The sequence below is a fragment of the Temnothorax curvispinosus genome, unplaced genomic scaffold (genome assembly GCF_003070985.1).
Source record: "Temnothorax curvispinosus isolate PA1 unplaced genomic scaffold, ASM307098v1 QBEX01015644.1, whole genome shotgun sequence".
Taxonomy (NCBI): Eukaryota; Metazoa; Arthropoda; class Insecta; order Hymenoptera; family Formicidae; genus Temnothorax; species Temnothorax curvispinosus.
Window position 1 is genome coordinate 40553 of NW_020225424.1, and position 18561 is coordinate 59113.

The following is an 18561-nucleotide window of genomic DNA, read 5'->3' on the forward strand; positions in this document are numbered from 1 at the left end:
GCTTTACCCCGAGTTATAATTCACGGTACGCATGTATGAAACGCGATTCCCATGTACAGGCGAGAACGGATAGCCGGGGAAACGCTCGAGTTTACCAATACATATACGTGTTGGAAACCGGGTACCGGTATCCCATGAGATAATTGCGACCGTCCGATGCTTCCGTGCATCGCGGTGTGCGAATTGCATCGCCATACCTTGTAATTGACGCCCGACGATTATTCTCGCGGCAACGATTGGATTTTTCGACGCGTTTTCTGACCCGACCGAGAGCGCGCTAATGACCGCGAGAGATGCATGTTACGCCGGGAAAATCGACGCTCCCGGGCCATGCAATTATCTGAAATCGATAGTGCAATGCAGCCGGTTTGTTGCATAAGGATACATCGTGCTACTCGTTTTTGTGAAGAAATGATTTTCGCGTTTGAAGATATACAGGGTGTCCGAAAAATCGCCTACTCCACTTCGGGAGGTGATTCGGGATCCAAAAACAAGCAAAAAAGTTCATACAAACATAGGTCCGGAAATGAGCCGTTTCCAAGTTATAGCTACTTTTATGTTCAAAAATCGTAATTTAGAATCCGCTTGACATCCCTCTTTCTTAATTATTTCTTAAATTAAAAATTTTTATTTTTAAATATCAGCTAATTCATTAAAACTTAAACGATCCATTGATGAATACGGAAAGATTAGATACAACCTAAAAGTAAGGTGTTGTTAAATAATAATTTGAAACTTATTGAAAAGCCGTGATTTATTTACTAATTTTGAATAGGCGTGAAAACAACTGATTTCAAGTAGCCGTGAAAACAACTAATTTTGAATAGCCGTGAAAACAACTGATTTCAAGTAGCCGTGAAAACAACTAATTTTGAATAGCCGTGAAAACAACTGATTTCTTTTAAAAATAATGTAATCGTATTTACAATTATTGAAAAATTGGAAAAAAATAAAAAAATTAAAAATATTTAAAAATAAAAATTTTTAATTTAAGAAATAATTAAGAAAGAGGGATGCCAAGCGGATTCTAAATTACGATTTTTAAACATAAAAGTGGCTATAACTCGGAAACGGCTCATTTCCGGACCTATGTTTGTATTAACTTTTTTACTTGTTTTTGGGTCCTGAATCACCTCCCGAAGTGGAGTAGGCGATTTTTTGGACACCCTGTATATTAGGTACGTACGACACGGTAAGATTGAGATCTCTCGCTACCGCGCATTGCAATAAAACGACTTGAATCGTTAATCTTAAGGACGATTTTAAGTTTAATGGGGGAACTTTAACGTTTAGACATTAAATTTCGAGGATACACAATTAAATATAAGTTTTTATATATTTTACGTTTATCGACATTTTCTTGATATGTGTAAAGTATGTATACAAAAATGTTTTAAGTGAAATAAAGAAAAAAGCTGTTGGTGAAATAATAAATATTTACTCGTTTAAATTCTTGCATGCGAGAAATCGATCGGCAATTGACAAAGACCGTGGATGAAAATTGGAATAGCTGGTGAGGTTACCCTGTAAAACTGAAAGGAGCACGTGTGCCGCGTGCGTTTCCAGAGTCGTTCGACTCCGATTCCGCGCAAAGATCGCGGCCATCGCATCGTTTACATTCGTAATAACGCTATCGTGTGCGGGCTTCGAAACGTGAAGATTATTTCGCACGTTGCCGACCGTGAAATTGTCGGCGTGACAGCGACGGCACGCGCTCGTAAATTCTATCCTTCGGGACGCGCGTATCTCTCGATCGCGCTCATTGCAGCTGCGACAGAATTTACGGCTGTATTAAGGGCGCGTCGCGCCGCGTAACCACGCTGTGACAGTAATTAACGACGTCGCGTCGAATTATTCCGATTCAATCCTCCGGAATCCCATCGTCTCAATTGATTCATAAATTGCCGGTCGCGGTTATTTACGATCGTGCGGGATATCGTCCGTCGGCGTCGAGAGCAATCAACGTTCCTAGCTGAGAAATGCTTGGAAGAACCGAGACCGGCGCAATTGTGAATGTAGATCTCGAACGCAAATGTTTACCGCCCTTCTTTATCCCTTTGCGATCCGAAATATCGCAAATAGGTATATTGTGAACTCAACTCGCATAATGCGATCACGGTAGTTTATCGTGTGATTTTTCAAGCAATTTCAGTGAATCGCTTTACGCGATTGTAATCTACACTATATGTATTTTGGAATCTCCATAAATCTCCAAGTAATAAAAATTCTTTGATTTTATATTAGATGAAATTGAGGACGAAGTACTTGATCCTCGGTCATTTGCGAGAAATAGTTTGGACCGCAAAGAGTTAAGTTACAAGACTTATAAGCGGTAAATGAATTCAATGAATGTTTAAGTAAACACGTAATCGTCGATCTTTGCTTGTTTCATTACAAAGCAAAAAGGAAATGTTTTTTTTTTTGCATCTTTTTTGTTAATGACTTCTGTTATTATCGCGTATCAACAACACGTTTCTCTCCGTAGTTTTACGATCACAGTCATTTTTATGGAAACGGTGATCTCTATGCGGCCGCAAAGAATTATTCGGACAATGCAATTCTGTACAAAACGCCAGTCCAGAAGTGAGGATGCATCATTCACTGCGCGGCCGCACGCGCGCGAGGTTTCGCGTGTGTATGTATATGTGTACGTGCGCGTAACCGCGATGCGTAACAATGAGATCGCGATTGGCGGAGAAATATGCACTCGTACGAATCTGCTTCGTGTGCGAGGAATATCGAGTGTATTACGTTGAGAAGATCGATAAGAAGAGAAGTTATAACAACCGAGTTATACGACGTGATTGAGTTGCTAATATAGTGTTCTAATCGTGACTCCGGAATGATATTAAATTGTTTTCCGACGTCGAATCTAACGGTGATTATAAAACTGTTGAAATCGATTGCATGATCGATCGAAAGGAAACATTATCGAGGAATAGAATCTCTCGTAACCCGTGCAACGACCTACAAACGCTTCACCTCGATTGAAATTTCAAAATGTGAATAATAAATACAATGGTAACGGATATCCAGAATGTGGCTTACATCATTATAAACTTATTGGATGTCTAATTGATCAGAAATACATTTAATCGGTATCCATACTGTGTGAATACAAGTGCGGCGATTGCATGTGGCCTGTCCCTTTCACGCTCACTCTCTATAATGGGATTACGTCCGAGCGGAAGAAAGGATACAGACGCAGTCCGCATTCCATGGTGTCTATTGGAGGAAGAGAGAGAGAGAGAGAGAGAGAGAGAGAGAGAGAGAGAAAGCACGCGCATCCGCGCGATTATACTTAACCCGTTGTGGTCACATGGGGTCCAGTGGACCCCAGGCTTTTTTTTTTTTTTTTTTTTCCAAAAGTATACTATTTTGAAAGTAAAACGCACAAAGTTTTTTTACTCTATCTCAAAAAATTTTGATGAATATTTTTGTAAAAAAAGTCAAATTTCTCGAAAAAAATTTTTTTTTCTCGCGTTTTTTCAACATAAAAAATTTTTTTAAATTATTGGATTATCAAGAGGAAGTCATAAATTAATTCCAGTTCAAGGTTTGAGTCGATACATCAAAAAGAACGCAAATGGAAACTGTTGTGGGGTCCATTGGACCCCGTGTGACCACTACGTTATTTTTAGGAGGTGTGACCACAACGGGTTAACTGAACCATAATTTAACCACCACCATAAAAGTCCGAAGAAGACGCGCGAGAAAACGGTGGGATCTGAGATCTATCTTACGTGCGCTTTGTTTCACGAATGTTTAACAAGTGCAAACTCTTATCCTTGAATTCCTTCAGATAAAACATTTTCTTTGAACCAGAAAATTTGGCTGTGAGTAAAAAATGAAAGAAATCGCATGTAATGATATTTAGCACAAAATTGAAATTCAATTTTTATCTAAAATATAAAATAAAACGGATAGATTTTTTATAGCTATTCATAAAATATAAAAGACATTGTAAAATATCCATTATATTATCAATGTTTGTTAACTTTCTATCATTAAATTAAAAATTATTAATGTCGAATAAGTTTATCTTGCATAATAAAGCAATTATTTTTTAGTAGATCTTTTATTTTTCTACGTATTAATTTTTTAAATCATATTTTTTAGAATAGAGTCTTTGGATTATTATTATTGTTCGATCGAACGAAGAGCGTCCTTGCGTTCCGCCATTCTTCAGGATCGTAGCTGAAGCGCGAACGGAATTTCCGCGTGGGAACCGCGGCGTTACACACAGATCGCGATCGTCCTCGACGCGCTTCTCCTCGGCACGGCCGTGACTGCTCTGTTCTGCGTTTAAATTGGCTCGGCTCGTTAGGCGTAATTAAGAGCCGGCGGGAGGCGTTTGCATTGAATATAAAATTCCATCCTGCCACCCTTGGATGCAGCGCTACGCACGCTGGGCTCGTGCTCTGTATTTCCACGCGCATGCGGCGTTGCGTGCAACGGCCGATTAACCCTCTCTCTCTCTCTCTCTCTCTCTCTCTCTCTTTCTTCCTTTTTCTTTCATAGGTGGATTAATTTCTTTAATATCCCACATATGCGTGACTTCGTCCGACTGTTATTTTACTGAGAGATGAAATGTGTACACGCCTCGCAATTGCGTGTTTTGCAGGGAAAGCAACAGATAGTACAGCAGTATACAGATTGATAAATAATGAGCTCTCACGCTCCGCGAAGACCAAGCGTGACGCTTGGCGAACTCGCGGATACGCACGTGCCTTTACTTCGATTTTTTCCGGAGAAGACGGCGAGAACGTCGCGCCGACGTTGAAATAACGCGTCCATTCAGGAAAGCGCATCCATTATTCATCAACGGGACGACCACTCTGTGGCCGACGAATCCACACGGTTCCGCTCGAGCGACGCGTTTACGGATTATCACCGTCAAGCATAAGACAGCTGCTCGCAATTCAGAGTGCACGGCAATTTTGTCTTTCAGCCTGCACGCGAAAAACGCGTATAGTCCTACGTATTCTTTTAGAGACGTACATCCCCGTTGCGCGAACGCATCCGATCGACCGTTTTACCGTTCAACCGCCTGGCCGCGCACGGGACGACGCAAAAGTTATCCCGTGAATGGATAATAAATCGGACGGTAAAACGGAAATGTTTTCGGGTTTACGGTAACTACGTATACAGCATCTATATATACGTACTTTCTGAAACGGGAAGGTTGAAATAGTCAAGCCTGTGTCTCCTAAGATCTTAACGATAAGAAAAACTCTCGTTATATCTTATGTAAAACTGTGCTTTAGTCGTCTCTCGAGAGAAAATCTTTGAAGAATTCATTACTTATATACATGACTATGTACAAATTTACATGAAAAATTCTTGTTTTTTGAAATACCGCTATGGATAGATAAGCGTCTCTCTTCTCCTCTCTATTTCTTTTATATATCTTATTTAATCATTTTATAATTTATATAATAATTTATATAATATTAAAGCAAGAAATGATAATAATTGATCAATAATTAAGAAATAATTAAATACTCATCAATCTGCAATATTATATGATGTTAATATTCAATTACGTTTAATAAACGTCAGCGTCCTCGCTATTATACGTATAACGATACACATATTGATTAAAAAAAGACTGCATAAACAGGCAGAAGGAAACGCTTCAATCCAGCTTTATTCTCGCGCTTCGTTTCAATGCTTAATCGTGGTTTGTTTTTTAAAGATAATATCCTTTATACTCTTATAGAAAACTCCGTACTTCCTCTCGTTATCTTTCCGCTCATAAGAAGGGCAATAAAACGCAAAGGAAAGATCCGAGGCTGGCGGAACAACAGCTTAGAAAAATGCAAAGAGCTAAGGATCTCTTCGCGTGGTTTCTTTTCTTTTCAAGACGGGATAAAGGCGGGATTCCTGGACATTCTTCGGAGATATATATATATATATATCCGCGGGACACGAGCGGATCGAGTCCACACAATTCTCCGATACGGCAATCGGCGCATTGGGATCGGTAATCCGTTGCGGCGCGGTCACATTAGACGCGACGGCAATAATCGCGCTTCGGCAATAAAATCTTATGACTATACAGCTCAAGCGTTACCATAGGCGATCGTCGGCAAGATTCGCCGACTTTCCTCCGAATAATGTTGCGCACGCCACCCAGCTTGAGGCGCACGGTGCGCTAACGGTGCATACGCGCGCAACGGATGCCGTGTCACCTTGCGGTGCTTAAAGCGTGCAGCCGCGAATCTGCTGCGAGTACGCGCGATTCCATTTCCATTTCCACTTCCACCGTTGAGTACCGGGGTAGGCCGGTGATTTAATCGATGCCCCGCGTATTTCCGTGGCCGCAATCTCTGTATTTCCGTGTTCCTGTGGAAAAAAACGATGTGAGAAGCGAAAAAAAGAGAGCCACGACGCGTTTTAAAAAAGACTATATGTATATGTATACGTGAATACTGTTTAACAGAAAGTGTCATGTTTCCCAATTTTATTTATATAGAAATTATTCGAAACTGTGTAAAGAAAGTTCCTGAAAGTTACAAAAATAAAATTTTCTCTCTCAACGTGAATAAGTTGTTGTATTCTCGAACGTCGTTTTTTCCGAATTTTCGGGCTAATTTGAAATTGAAACTTTTTCTTAAAGATTCTCACATTAGTTTTGACGAGGTTGATTGTAAACCAATGACAAAACTTTATTCGTCATTGCAGTAGCAATATTATAAATAATATTGTATTAATTTATTTGACATAAATGGCCACGTTGCTCGTTGGAGTCTACCGAGCTGGTGAATGTGCACAAAAGTGCGCAAGCATTGTTTGGAGATCGTGGGAAACCGGGAAGCGATTAGGGAAGAGGGAAGAAAAGAGAGAGAGAAAGAGAGGAAGGGAAACTGCATTGGGCACGTATTCGCTTGGCACCTACCCGGTGCAAACGCGGTGGTTCGGCATAGAAGAACAACCGCGGAAGCGGCTTCTGGAAGGTCACGAGAACGCGTAAGTAAGACGCATCCACCGTGAAAAGCGCCGGGATGCACATCGAGGCGTCTCGGCCTTGACTCCTGATGCACCAACGTATGTGGGTTACGAATAATAAAAACTATATACCGTGTAATCCACACACTGCAAATCCAAGTGTGTTATTTTTACACGTACAAATGTCTAAAAATAGCACGTTTGACTGAAGCTCTTTTTACATGTTTCTTGCGCGTTAAATTACGTCATTTAATAACATGTTTAATCGTATTAAATTAAAAGTTAATGCATTCAATCGCGTTAAATGACGTGATTTAAAACGGCAAGACATGTGTAAAAAGAGTTTCAGCTAAAATAACACATTTGGATTTGCAATGCATTTCGTGGACTTGCAGATGCATCAAATAAAAAATTTTACGTACATTTTGATGCACGAAGTTTTGAAAATGAGAAAATGTTCAACGTTTCTCGAGAAACGGTTTGTCACGTACCGTATGTATCTTCGTGTGCCCTTGCATCGGGGAACCTACAAACTATTTTCTCGCATGATTGCAGAAACGGAAGTTCGTAGCACGGAACGCAATTGTCTGATCGTGTAAGTACTTTTTGTGTAGCGCGTCGATTGTGTGCATTGAAATGCTCTCTAGGGAAAAGGGGAATGTAGGAAATTGTCGCGCTGTTAGTCGTAATCGCGCTGCGCGTGTATAAGTACTTGGCGCGAGACACTGTGTCTCGACTTGATCGCTTAGCAGACTTTCTGGTAGCTTTTAGCCATTTGATATTATTGCCTCTTTGATATTATTGTGTGACGATACCGTGGATCGATTCGAAACGACGTCGTTGGATTGTTTCAACTAAATTTTCTGTGCTACTCTAATGAAATTAGAAAAGAAACAGGGTGGATATACAGGGTGCTCGTGAGAATATTCATAAAGTGTTTTTGAAAGAAAAAGAAACAAAATAATTTCAAATATGTCCTAGTTGTAAGTGCTGGACAAAAAGTAAAAAAGAGGAAAAATTTATTTCTACTTTTTCCAGTAGGAAAAGAAACTGAAAACTAAAAATTCAGAAATCAAGCAAAGTTTTTAATTTTGAATCGGACTGAATTTATTATCAAATTTAGAATATTAATTTATTAATATAATTTAAATATTTAATTTATTATTATTAAATTATTTGCGTAAATCTTATTATTATATTATATTAGAAATTCTTCTTACTCCTCTCTCTTTTAGAACTTTAAAGTTTGTATTCGTCTGAAACTGTAAATGCGTACATTATGATGACAATAACAATAGGTATTTAATTAAATGCATAAGTATATTATAAGCATAAAAGAATTATAACTTGACGTTAAAGGAAGCTCGCTTACAAATCTTCCGTTAGGATAAAAAAATTTCTTGTCTAGCTGCTGTCTAGCTCGCGAAACTGGGTCGCTAAAAGGGAGAGCAAAACTCATCTTCGATCTTCTTGTAGAGATTGGCCTCATCCTCGCCCACTTCGACGAGCGTGAGGCTTGGCGATGAGTGCAACCGAGACCGGGAGTGTGAGGTCGGGATCGCTAATAGTCACTGCTACTTGGGTTATTGCCGGTGTCAGCCCTTCTTCGCCGGCTACAATGGAACCCATTGTCTCGAATGTAAGTCCGCCAAAGTACCCTTTTACCTCCTCCAACCACAGCTCTCTTTCCCTCTCATCTCTCGACCGAAATCGATGTCCTTGAACATTTTCTTTATAGCAAAAAGATCTCAGAGACTTGCGAGAGATATATGTAACTTAATGGCGTTAGATTACGCGAAGAGCCTTATTGAAAAATCATTAAGAAATACTTATTGTTAGTTGTTATTTACTGAAAGAGATTTAGTAAAGGAGACTGCTTTACGCGGTAATGTAAGAGATGCTGATATCTTCTAATGTTGCAGCGACTCTACTGGGCAACGATTGTCTCGTGAAGGAACAATGCTCCTTGAAAGTTGCGAACAGCAGCTGCCTTGAGGGCGTGTGCAGATGCGAGGAGGGACACTTGCAGTTTCGCAGGCATACCTGTCTGGGACGTAAGTGTATGCTGACTAACGCTCATTATCTCTGCAATTATAAGAATGTTTGATTACGTGCCGCAAAGTTACGTAAATGAAAATTCATAAAAACATACATTTTTATGAATATAATTAGAGCACTGAATCTGATTCTTAGAATCCATTATCGAATTCAGACTAGACCCTAAGCGGAATTAAAGCAAGCTTAATTTCCCGTCCGATTGATTGCGAAACAATAACGTGCAATGACATCATACTTAATCGGTGTATTAATACATCAGGCTGGATCGATAGGCACTATAATAAGCTATCGCTCGTGTTCCTTGATGTTACCGTTGGTAGCTGTCTTCGCGTGACATTAAGGCAATCATTAGCGACGTGGAACGATGCACGTCGGTGAAAGGATCGATGATAAATAGCTTAGGCGAAGCGTAGTTAGAGTACCCCGTGGAGAAAATTCTAATTTATGTGATCTTCTCCTTCTCGGCTCATCGAGCGCGGTACACACGTGCACACACTACCTAGCATACCTTGGAAATACATTCCGAGGGATCGTATACTTTCTTTCGCTCTCTCTCTCTCTCTCTTGATTTATTGAGAGTCGGTTTCGATCGCTGACAGCCGGTTACTGCGCCGTTTTCGATGCCGATCACTGCGACTTCCTGCGCTAACGATCTCGGCTATTTATTGTCATCGTAAAAATACATTGAAAATACCTTTACGAGCAGGTCGTTTTACGTGGATAGAAATAATAAACGTTCATTTATTTACAGAAGTTTTATATACGTGAGATACGATTGTATAGTAATATTTTCTCCAAAATATTTGCACGTAAATTATATATGAATAAAACGTTTACAACACATTGGTATTGCTTAAAAATTACAAAATTACAAAAAATTTACAATCAATTAAAGAAAAAAACACTATTTATAGTCTGCTAGATTAGCTTAATAATTTTGTGAATTATATATATACATATTTTTTCCAATTAAACTGTGTTAAAACTCTTAAAACAGTTCTTTGCTGGAATAGTAAATCCACGTACTGAAATCGATAATCGATTTAATTTTTCATGCTACTAAGCATCTTTATTTAAATCACTGTAAAGAATTTATTGTGAAATATATCACCACAGTCAAAGTTTGAATCTGGACCTCCATCTCGTGACGGGCATCTTTACCAATTCGATTACTCAAATATGAGGTAAAAAATTGATAATAGTGAGAATAAATACAGGCTATTCATTTATCGAAATTTTTTAATACTTTTCTTATCAAGAAACGTAATTTTTTCGCGGTAAGTTAAGAATTACGGGTGAACTTAGTTATCTTTGGACCTCAATAGGTAAAAAGTCTTATTCCTCTATATAACAATGGCTCTTGGCAAACGAGATTGACTCGTAGTGTGCGCAAGTTCGTAAACCGAGAAACGAATCTAATTTGCAGCGGCCAAACTCGGCGAGGTATGCTACGAGCACGCTCACTGCCGTCTCTGGGATCTTGAGTCGCACTGCGATTTTCTCATTCCGGACTTATTCGGTCGCTGCCAATGCACCGCTCCGATGCGCCGCGAGGGCAACGTGTGTCGACTTGACAGTCTCGTGAGGCCTGCGCCGCTTCCGGAGCATCTACCTCCCTCTCAGGAGCCGATAATAGGGGAAGTCACTGAGAGCGAACGCGATAAGGAAACTGTCACCGAAGGACAAAAGAGCGAGATCGAAGGAGAACAAGATACAGGTATAATTAAAATTGGATCAACTATGCCATTCAGATCGTTATATTATAGAATTTATAAATGGAGTCAGTTCAAAAATTGATGAATAAATAATTAATATGCATGAAGTAAAAGTATTTTGCGCAAAAATTAATAATGCATATATTTCTATCGTAAATAATAATTTTATCCATGACTCGAATAAGTATTAATGTGTCGAAATTAATAAGCACAGAAAAGAATACATGCGCGAGGAAACTATTTCTTATCAACAAATCTCAAGAATCATTCTATTCTAGAAAGAAATTAGTTTCACTAATTACATATAGCGAAACCACTGCCAAGGGAACGGGCTTGGAAAAATTAGCGGGGAAAGAAGACCCTGTTGAGCTTGACTCTAGTCTGGCACTGTAATATTACATTAATATTTCATTTTGTATAATGTTTTTTTTTTACTTTCTTAGAAAAAATTTGCTCCCAGTATTAAAAAAATCTTGTATTTTCTTGTGTAAAAACAGAGCTTTGAGATTATCACGTGAATTGTATTCTAAACTTTGTATACTCCATCGAGTGCCGCAAACTTGTAACGAGCTAACATGTGATACCTGACTTCTCTATAAGCCACTTAACATTCTCAGGGAGTAATCCTTGAACGCGTACGTTGTGCGGGGAATCGTATCAGGCTGCATCATCACCTCTCTGGGTTTCACGCGCCTTTTATCCGATATAATCAGCTTTTCCGTGCACACGGACGCAACGGGAATTCGCGAGACCAAACGGTCTCGTATTCCGGCCCGAATGTGCTCGAGCGGATTAAACGAGATGAGGCGATTCGCATTCTTAATTAGCGCGATCATTAACGAAACACGGCGAGAGTGGCATCTTTCTGCGAACGCGTGCAAAGAAAACCCACACGGAGATCACAAGTGATCCCCACACGCGATATTTCATTATCCTCCATTATCACTTTCAAAGATTTTCCAATTGCGTTATATATACACGACAAGCGCATTAATTAAGTAATAAATATACTATGATTGTTAGCTGATATTAATTATAATTATAAAAGCGATCCAATATCTTCTCTCTTGGATAGGTGTTCAGATATCTTGGTTAAAGAACGCAACGATGCTTCTGTCGACGGAACCGCCCAGTCAATTGATACCGGTGAATATAGTGACGAGGCCGTCATTGAGCTTAAGACCCGGATCCAACAATCGTCCCGGGCCAAATGAGCTTCCTGACTATGACGATGCTGTCGTTATCGAGGCGGAAGTCACCGAGCTCGCTCATGTTACGACGACTTCAACAACTTCCGGTAAGATTTACCGTTTTTATATTTTAAAAGATATATTCTTTTTTGAGAAAAAGTTATCAGACCACCACACCAGACGTATTTAAAGTATAAAAAATTGGCGGATTAAAGTTACGGGATTTCGATTCTAGACTAACAGCACACAATTCAATTTGATTCGTTCTGCCTTTCAGCGCCAATAAAGACGGACCGTCACGAGAACGGCGCGATAATGACGGCCGTCAGTCTCGGGCTACCGTGCATCGCCGATCTGGAGTGCCGTATGGCCGATCCGATGTCGCGGTGCATCGGCGGCGTGTGCGACTGCAGCTTGCCGACCAACGGCAGTTGCAGCGCGCGGCGGACCGGCTGCGCGCCAGGCACGTTTCAGTGCCGGTCGTCCGGTAGCTGCATCAGCTGGTTCTTCGTCTGCGACGGCCGCGCCGATTGCTCGGACGGCTCCGACGAGGAGTGCACCGGTCCTCGCTGCCCGGTCCAGTCGTTCAGATGCAACGACAGTAATGTCTGCATATCGAGGTCCGGACTGTGCGACGGCAACCGCGACTGTCCTCGCGGCGAGGACGAGATTGGCTGCAACAATCGGCGAAGTTGGTATTTTTCCGTGCCTTTTTTATGCCCATTTCTTTTGTAAATTATATTAAGATTCAAGCGTTTTTGTGACATGCATATACAGAAGCTGAAAAACATCAATACTTTCGATTTTTAATGACTTTTTCCCGCGCTACTAAGGTAATTTATATGTCATCTTAAGATTAAAAGTGCCTTCTCTCGATCATATTGATCAAAAAAAGGACTTTTGAAATCTTCGAAACAAATATAAATAACAGCTCTGCATAATGGCTTAAGATTTCACACCATCGCACATATCGAAAACGACTTTGAAATTCATGGGACGAAATAAAATTTATTTTTAAAGAAGAATTGATTCCAAAGTCTCCAGATGCAAACCTGATAAATTATTTCGTTCTGGAGCTATTTATAATAAAAGCTGCGAGAGAAAAAAGTTCAAGATATGACGGGTCTCAAACACGCTAAGAGGTCCGGAGATAACTTTCTCAAGAATTAATCAATAAAGCTCTCCTGTCCTGGACTAAGCGATTATTAAAAATCTATAGGAGAGGCAAGGGAGAATGATATCTAAAAAAAAAACTGTTAAAAAATATTAATAAATATTAACGCTCATAATCACGTTTTATCATTCTCTATATAGTTAGAAAAATGATCTCTTAACGGAGGTGATTCTTTATCGTAATTATATTGTCGTATATTCCATTGGGTTGATTCATAAATAAGTTCCGTTTTACTTAACAAACTGAATTTTTGTATTTAATAAACGTTATAACAGTATAAATACTGATTCGTAAATGATACATTCTTAATTATTTGCAACAGATAAAATAATCAGTTACCATGGATAATACTATTGTTTCTCAGAAGAAGTGATTCAGTAGCAGTATCATATAGCGGAACGCATAAATCTTGACCCAATACTTTTCTGAGAAAAAACAAATGTTTTACCTTACACATTCCATGTATTTCACATCTCCCTGATATTTCACTTTAATTTATACGTGAAATTTATCGACCTGTGCAGAATGTCCCGAGGGCGCGTTTAGATGCAACAACGGTCAGTGCCTGCCGGCGTACGAATTTTGCAACGCGGTGGTCTCCTGCAGGGACGGCAGCGACGAGCCCAGGGGAGCGTGCAGGACGCGCAACCGCGGCCGAATCACCTCGAGATACTGCCCGTTCAGATGCGACAATGGAAGGTGTCGTTCCGACGCAATAACTTGCAGCGACCGAGACGGGTGCGGCGATGGTTCCGACGAGAAACACTGCAGCGTCTGCAGTAAGTACCTTTCGTGAAAGAAGAGAGATTTAAGACGTGACGAAAAATACGCTGTAAAGTCTCAGGAGATCATCTGACAATATAAATAAAACAGAATTTTATCGAAATAGACGAAATCTAAATTCGCGGGACCTTTCTCGAATATATTCTCTGCAATTACGATCACTTATTCGTCGAGTCTCTTATTGGACTTGCAATCAAACAAGATCGCAGATTGTTGAGAAAAACACTATGCGTTAAAATTAATAGCCACTTATGTGAAAACATCTTTGAAACAAACGTGAGATGCCTCTTTCCGCGCTATTCACAAATAAATAAAGCGTTGTTTATGAAAGTGGTTTTCTTTCCCTGAGACTCTTATTCTCAACGATCGCGATCTTATTTACATTGGACTCTTTCAATACGTGACTCCAGGATATAGTAACCGTTCGCGATTCGACGCATCGAGAGGCCGTCGTTAGATTCTTGCGCGCTCCTTCACTTCCTAGAATCTAACGCGAGGCGGAGTCACGCTCGCGTGTAATTAGAGCGGGATGCATCGATTACGTTGCTATCTTCCGCAATAATCTCCACACACATCCGGAAGAATACAGTGAGAAATTACATAAATGAATTAGTCATAAACGAACGTGTGTATCCCGAGACGGAAATAATATACCCGCGCGCGATTCGTATAAGGCATCGTCCATGCAGATTGCCCTCCTCGCGGGCTATTTCACCCGATCGAGATAAGAATGACCATTCTTGTGAACAATAGCCGCTGCAATAGCAGAACCTAGTCGAATATTTGCAGGAAGAAGGAAAAAGAGAGGAGAAGAGACATTTACGATTGTTTGTTTCTCGTCTTAGGCATACGAAATAATAAACAGTATTTCGGTTATTTCATCTGACAAAAGGAATAATCGAACAATAAACAGAAAACGCGTCATCTTTAATAAAATATAATTAATGTCCGCGAAAGAATAATTTATGCTTAATAATCTGTTATTAAAGTAAATTAAAGAAAAAATGAGTTACATCGTACGTAACATTGTAACAGCTATATAAATGAGAAACTCAATTTTTAGTTCGCTTTTTTTGCGAAGTTTATTGAGAAACACGCACAACATCGAACATGCTTGAATAAACAACATAATTCATTTCTTTTCGATCGCTGATTGTATTCGCCGCTTGCGGTTTATCATTCTCAGCGTGGGTGCGTTGCTCTAAATTAATGTTTGCGACAGGACGCCGATTATCAAGCCAACATGTTGCAGGATGCGGCGCAACGATTTAATCTCGACCGACCGATCTTCTCGTCATATCGTCCGACGAAAAGAGAAAGAGAGTGCGAAGAAGAGAGAGAGAGAAGCAAAGAGGAGCAAATCACCAACCGGCTCGTCGATGGTTTCGCGAAGTAAGTGCCTGAGAATTGAGTAGACGGGCGCAAAAGTAAGTGTGACCAAAGATCGTTAAGCCGTATCGCGGTGACTCCGGCTTTCAATGCTCCGCGATTTTGAGACTGAAAGGACCGTTTTTACTACGAGAGAGCTGGGTACGACTCCGGCACCCAGAATGAACAGAGAGAATTTTCCGTCGCGCCTATTGCGCGAGATCTCGCATTAAGTCGAACCGGGCCAGTGATCGCCGCCGAAGTGAGTCGCGCTTTCAGGAGGAATGATTGCGCTCGTGTAATAATGGGACTTAATCGCGTATAGTAATACCGTAAGACACGGGTACAGCTTGCACCAAGGGATAACTTTGGTCGCCCCGGATAAAACGCGTACTCAGGACTTATCTTTGAAATATTTGGTAATAGGTAGGAGTAGGATCAAGTTTAATGTGTAAAAAAGGAGTCAAATTTAATAATCAAGTTTCATTTTCTATAGTTTCTATTCTATTCGAATAATATTCATAAGAAATAATATTTCACGTATTGCACTTGCGAAGTAACCGATCTCGACCAGTTAATTTCGAATTTTAGAGTACCTGCAGGATTCGAAATGTACTTATAAGTAGTTTCTATCGTAGAGAATCGAATCTTTTATAAGTTGTACTCGAATTCTAAGAATTAAGTTAGTTAAAAAAATGTATAAAATGTGTAAAAATTTTAAATAACTTTTATTATATATTTTTATCATATTTAATTTCAACGATTAATATTTGTAATTATCAAGAAAATAATATATTATAATAATTGTCGCTCTATGCAAACGTTTTGATTCAAAGGAACATAAAACTTCTAGTAAAGTGCTCATAAAAGATTCGAATATATTTGATCCAGGTTCGAGTCCATTTGGAAATAATACTTTTGTTTTTTAAAGTATTGAAGAGAGGATTCGAATCTATTTCGTCCAAAATTGAGTCTACTTAAAAAATACTTTTATTTTTCAAAATATTTATAGAAAGTTAAAAAATTATACCAACAGATTCGAATCTACTTGTAAGATACTTAATTCCGTTGCTAGCAATAGAGTATTGTATATGTCCGAGATCCCTACTTTAATAAATAAAATTAATAATATAATATAAATTTTTAGATATAAAGATATGATTAATATTATTATGTTATTTGAGAGAGATGCTAAATTGTGTCTAAGCCGTGTAAGATAAACCCTGAGTACCATTTCATATATGTCAAACGATAATTTTGAAAACGTTAGATCATTCTAATTGTAAGACGAAGATTCGGAGTTTCGAGTATATGTTGCACCATGTATTTAGCACACGGAAGACGCAATATCGTAAATAAAGTCATACACTGGCAATATCTGCATTTAGAAGATAGTCCAAAAATAAAGTCTAAAACATCGCATATATATTCAAATTCAATATTATCCTGCGAAGCGTACCAAAGTGATAATACGTCTTCCGTTTGAATCTCAATGACGCACTTTATTTATTAACGTAAATATTAGAACATTAGAAGTCGCTCGAGGAGAATAATAGATATTTCATAAATGTCAGAAGTGTACAAATAATATAAAATTGTCGGAGCAACAAGATTATAAACAATTACTTTTGTACAATTTTGTCAATTATTATTTCAATAGGACATCTGACGCGTTTTATATATTTATCTTGTAATCTACATCGTACGTATCAAGACACAAAATAATATGTAACTTAATAAATTCTAATAAAATATAAAAATCTGTTTTTATTGTATATTTATTATTATCATAACAAAAAAACTATCTTTTTGTCCACAATTGTAACGTGTCACTTCAGAATTTTTCCATATTCAAAACATAATAACAAAATAATTAAGTCTGCACGTTTTAAAAGATTGAATATATCGGTTACGAGTGCATTTTGCAGCACGTAGCAAGCGTGAATCTTATTAGCGAGTCATCGATAATTCGTAATGCAAATGCGACGACAAAGGTAAGGTTTTGCATTAAAAATTGTCTCATTGACGACGTCAACACATATAAAGACTGCTTTGTCTGGCGACAAATAAAAACAATACAAAATAATCGTATAAAATCAATAATGAGCAAAAGAAGCAAAATCCCAATAAGTTGAATAAATTGTCGACAATGAAGGAATATATTATGTTGATTTATTAATCGTTAATTTTGCCTAATTGTGGGTTACTTGAATATTCAAAAACACAAAAATTACGACAACATTCTGTGCGATGACACGATGAAAGCAAATGGAAAAATCTCAACATCGCATGCCTCTGTGCAGTCTAATGTCGGCCGATGTTTCTGCGGCTGATGTTGGTCCCGGGCAATTCCGCGACTGCGTGTCTGGCTTCGCTGGTGCTCGTCGATAACTGCCCGCAGCACGTGCCGCAGCATCAGGTACGATATGTCCAGCAAACAGATTTTAACTCTAGAGTTCTAGATCATCACGCAGTGGTCCAAACTCTTCCATCTTCGGAATCTGCGGTGAAACTTTAACTTTTTTTTTTTTTTTTTGGTAGAAAAAGTAATTTTGTATATTCAAAATTGTTTGAACAATATTTCGGTATGTTTTCGAGAAATGCTTTTAAATTAGATATTAGGTAAAAAGAAAATTGGAGATAATCGAAATTGCTGGACCACAGTGTATAATACTCGAGAGTTAATCTTATTGATAGAGGCCAGTACCGTGCGTGCTTTTTAAGCTACTACATCCACGCTTTTGTAGGATGAAAGTTAAATTAAGTTAAGGTTTAATTAACTTTCGACCATAATTGCATTCATGTCTTTTCTTATCACATTTCGACTTTTAATCCGTCTGGATCGTTAGAGCACAGACCGACGGACGTTGAGATCTCATTTTTCATCCCGTTAACGTTGAAAGTTCGCAACACAGAAATTAACGTGACGCTTATTAATGGCACGACTGGAGGATTAATTGTGTGATTTGTACGTATATCTTTCTTTAATTCCGCTTTACTTCTTCATGCTGAATAACATAGTTGATTAGAATAACGGAGATATCGGGTCATATTTCATATATATAATTGTGATAATTGTCGTTTGTTAATGATTTCGTACTTTGATGAAATTTTACAGTTATCACAAATTTTTATAATTTTTCTAAAAAATTAGAATTTTTAATAACATAAAATTTACTTTTAAACATACTTAAATAGATAAGCAATATATACAATCAATATTAAATAAACGAAATATGATATAAGCAAAAAGTAATGTTTTTCAAACAAATTATGAGTACTCTGTTACACTATAATATAAAAATTAACGAATAACAAGGAA

The 18561-nt window shown here is 38.6% G+C and overlaps 1 protein-coding gene across 2 annotated transcripts in view; it reads left to right on the top strand.

The window, feature by feature from the left end:
- The window catches only part of LOC112465910, a 42904-nt gene extending 25901 nt beyond the window's left edge, over window positions 1-17003 (top strand). For both annotated transcript variants that reach the window (XM_025033713.1, XM_025033712.1), the window contains exons 2-8: window positions 8428-8590; window positions 8874-9005; window positions 10436-10726; window positions 11800-12021; window positions 12192-12605; window positions 13613-13867; window positions 15124-17003. In XM_025033713.1, coding sequence (XP_024889481.1) covers window positions 8428-8590; window positions 8874-9005; window positions 10436-10726; window positions 11800-12021; window positions 12192-12605; window positions 13613-13867; window positions 15124-15143 — 1497 coding nt within the window. In that variant the 3' untranslated portion in view covers window positions 15144-17003. The remainder of the gene's footprint in view (window positions 1-8427; window positions 8591-8873; window positions 9006-10435; window positions 10727-11799; window positions 12022-12191; window positions 12606-13612; window positions 13868-15123) is intronic.
- Window positions 17004-18561: the final 1558 nt, after the last annotated feature.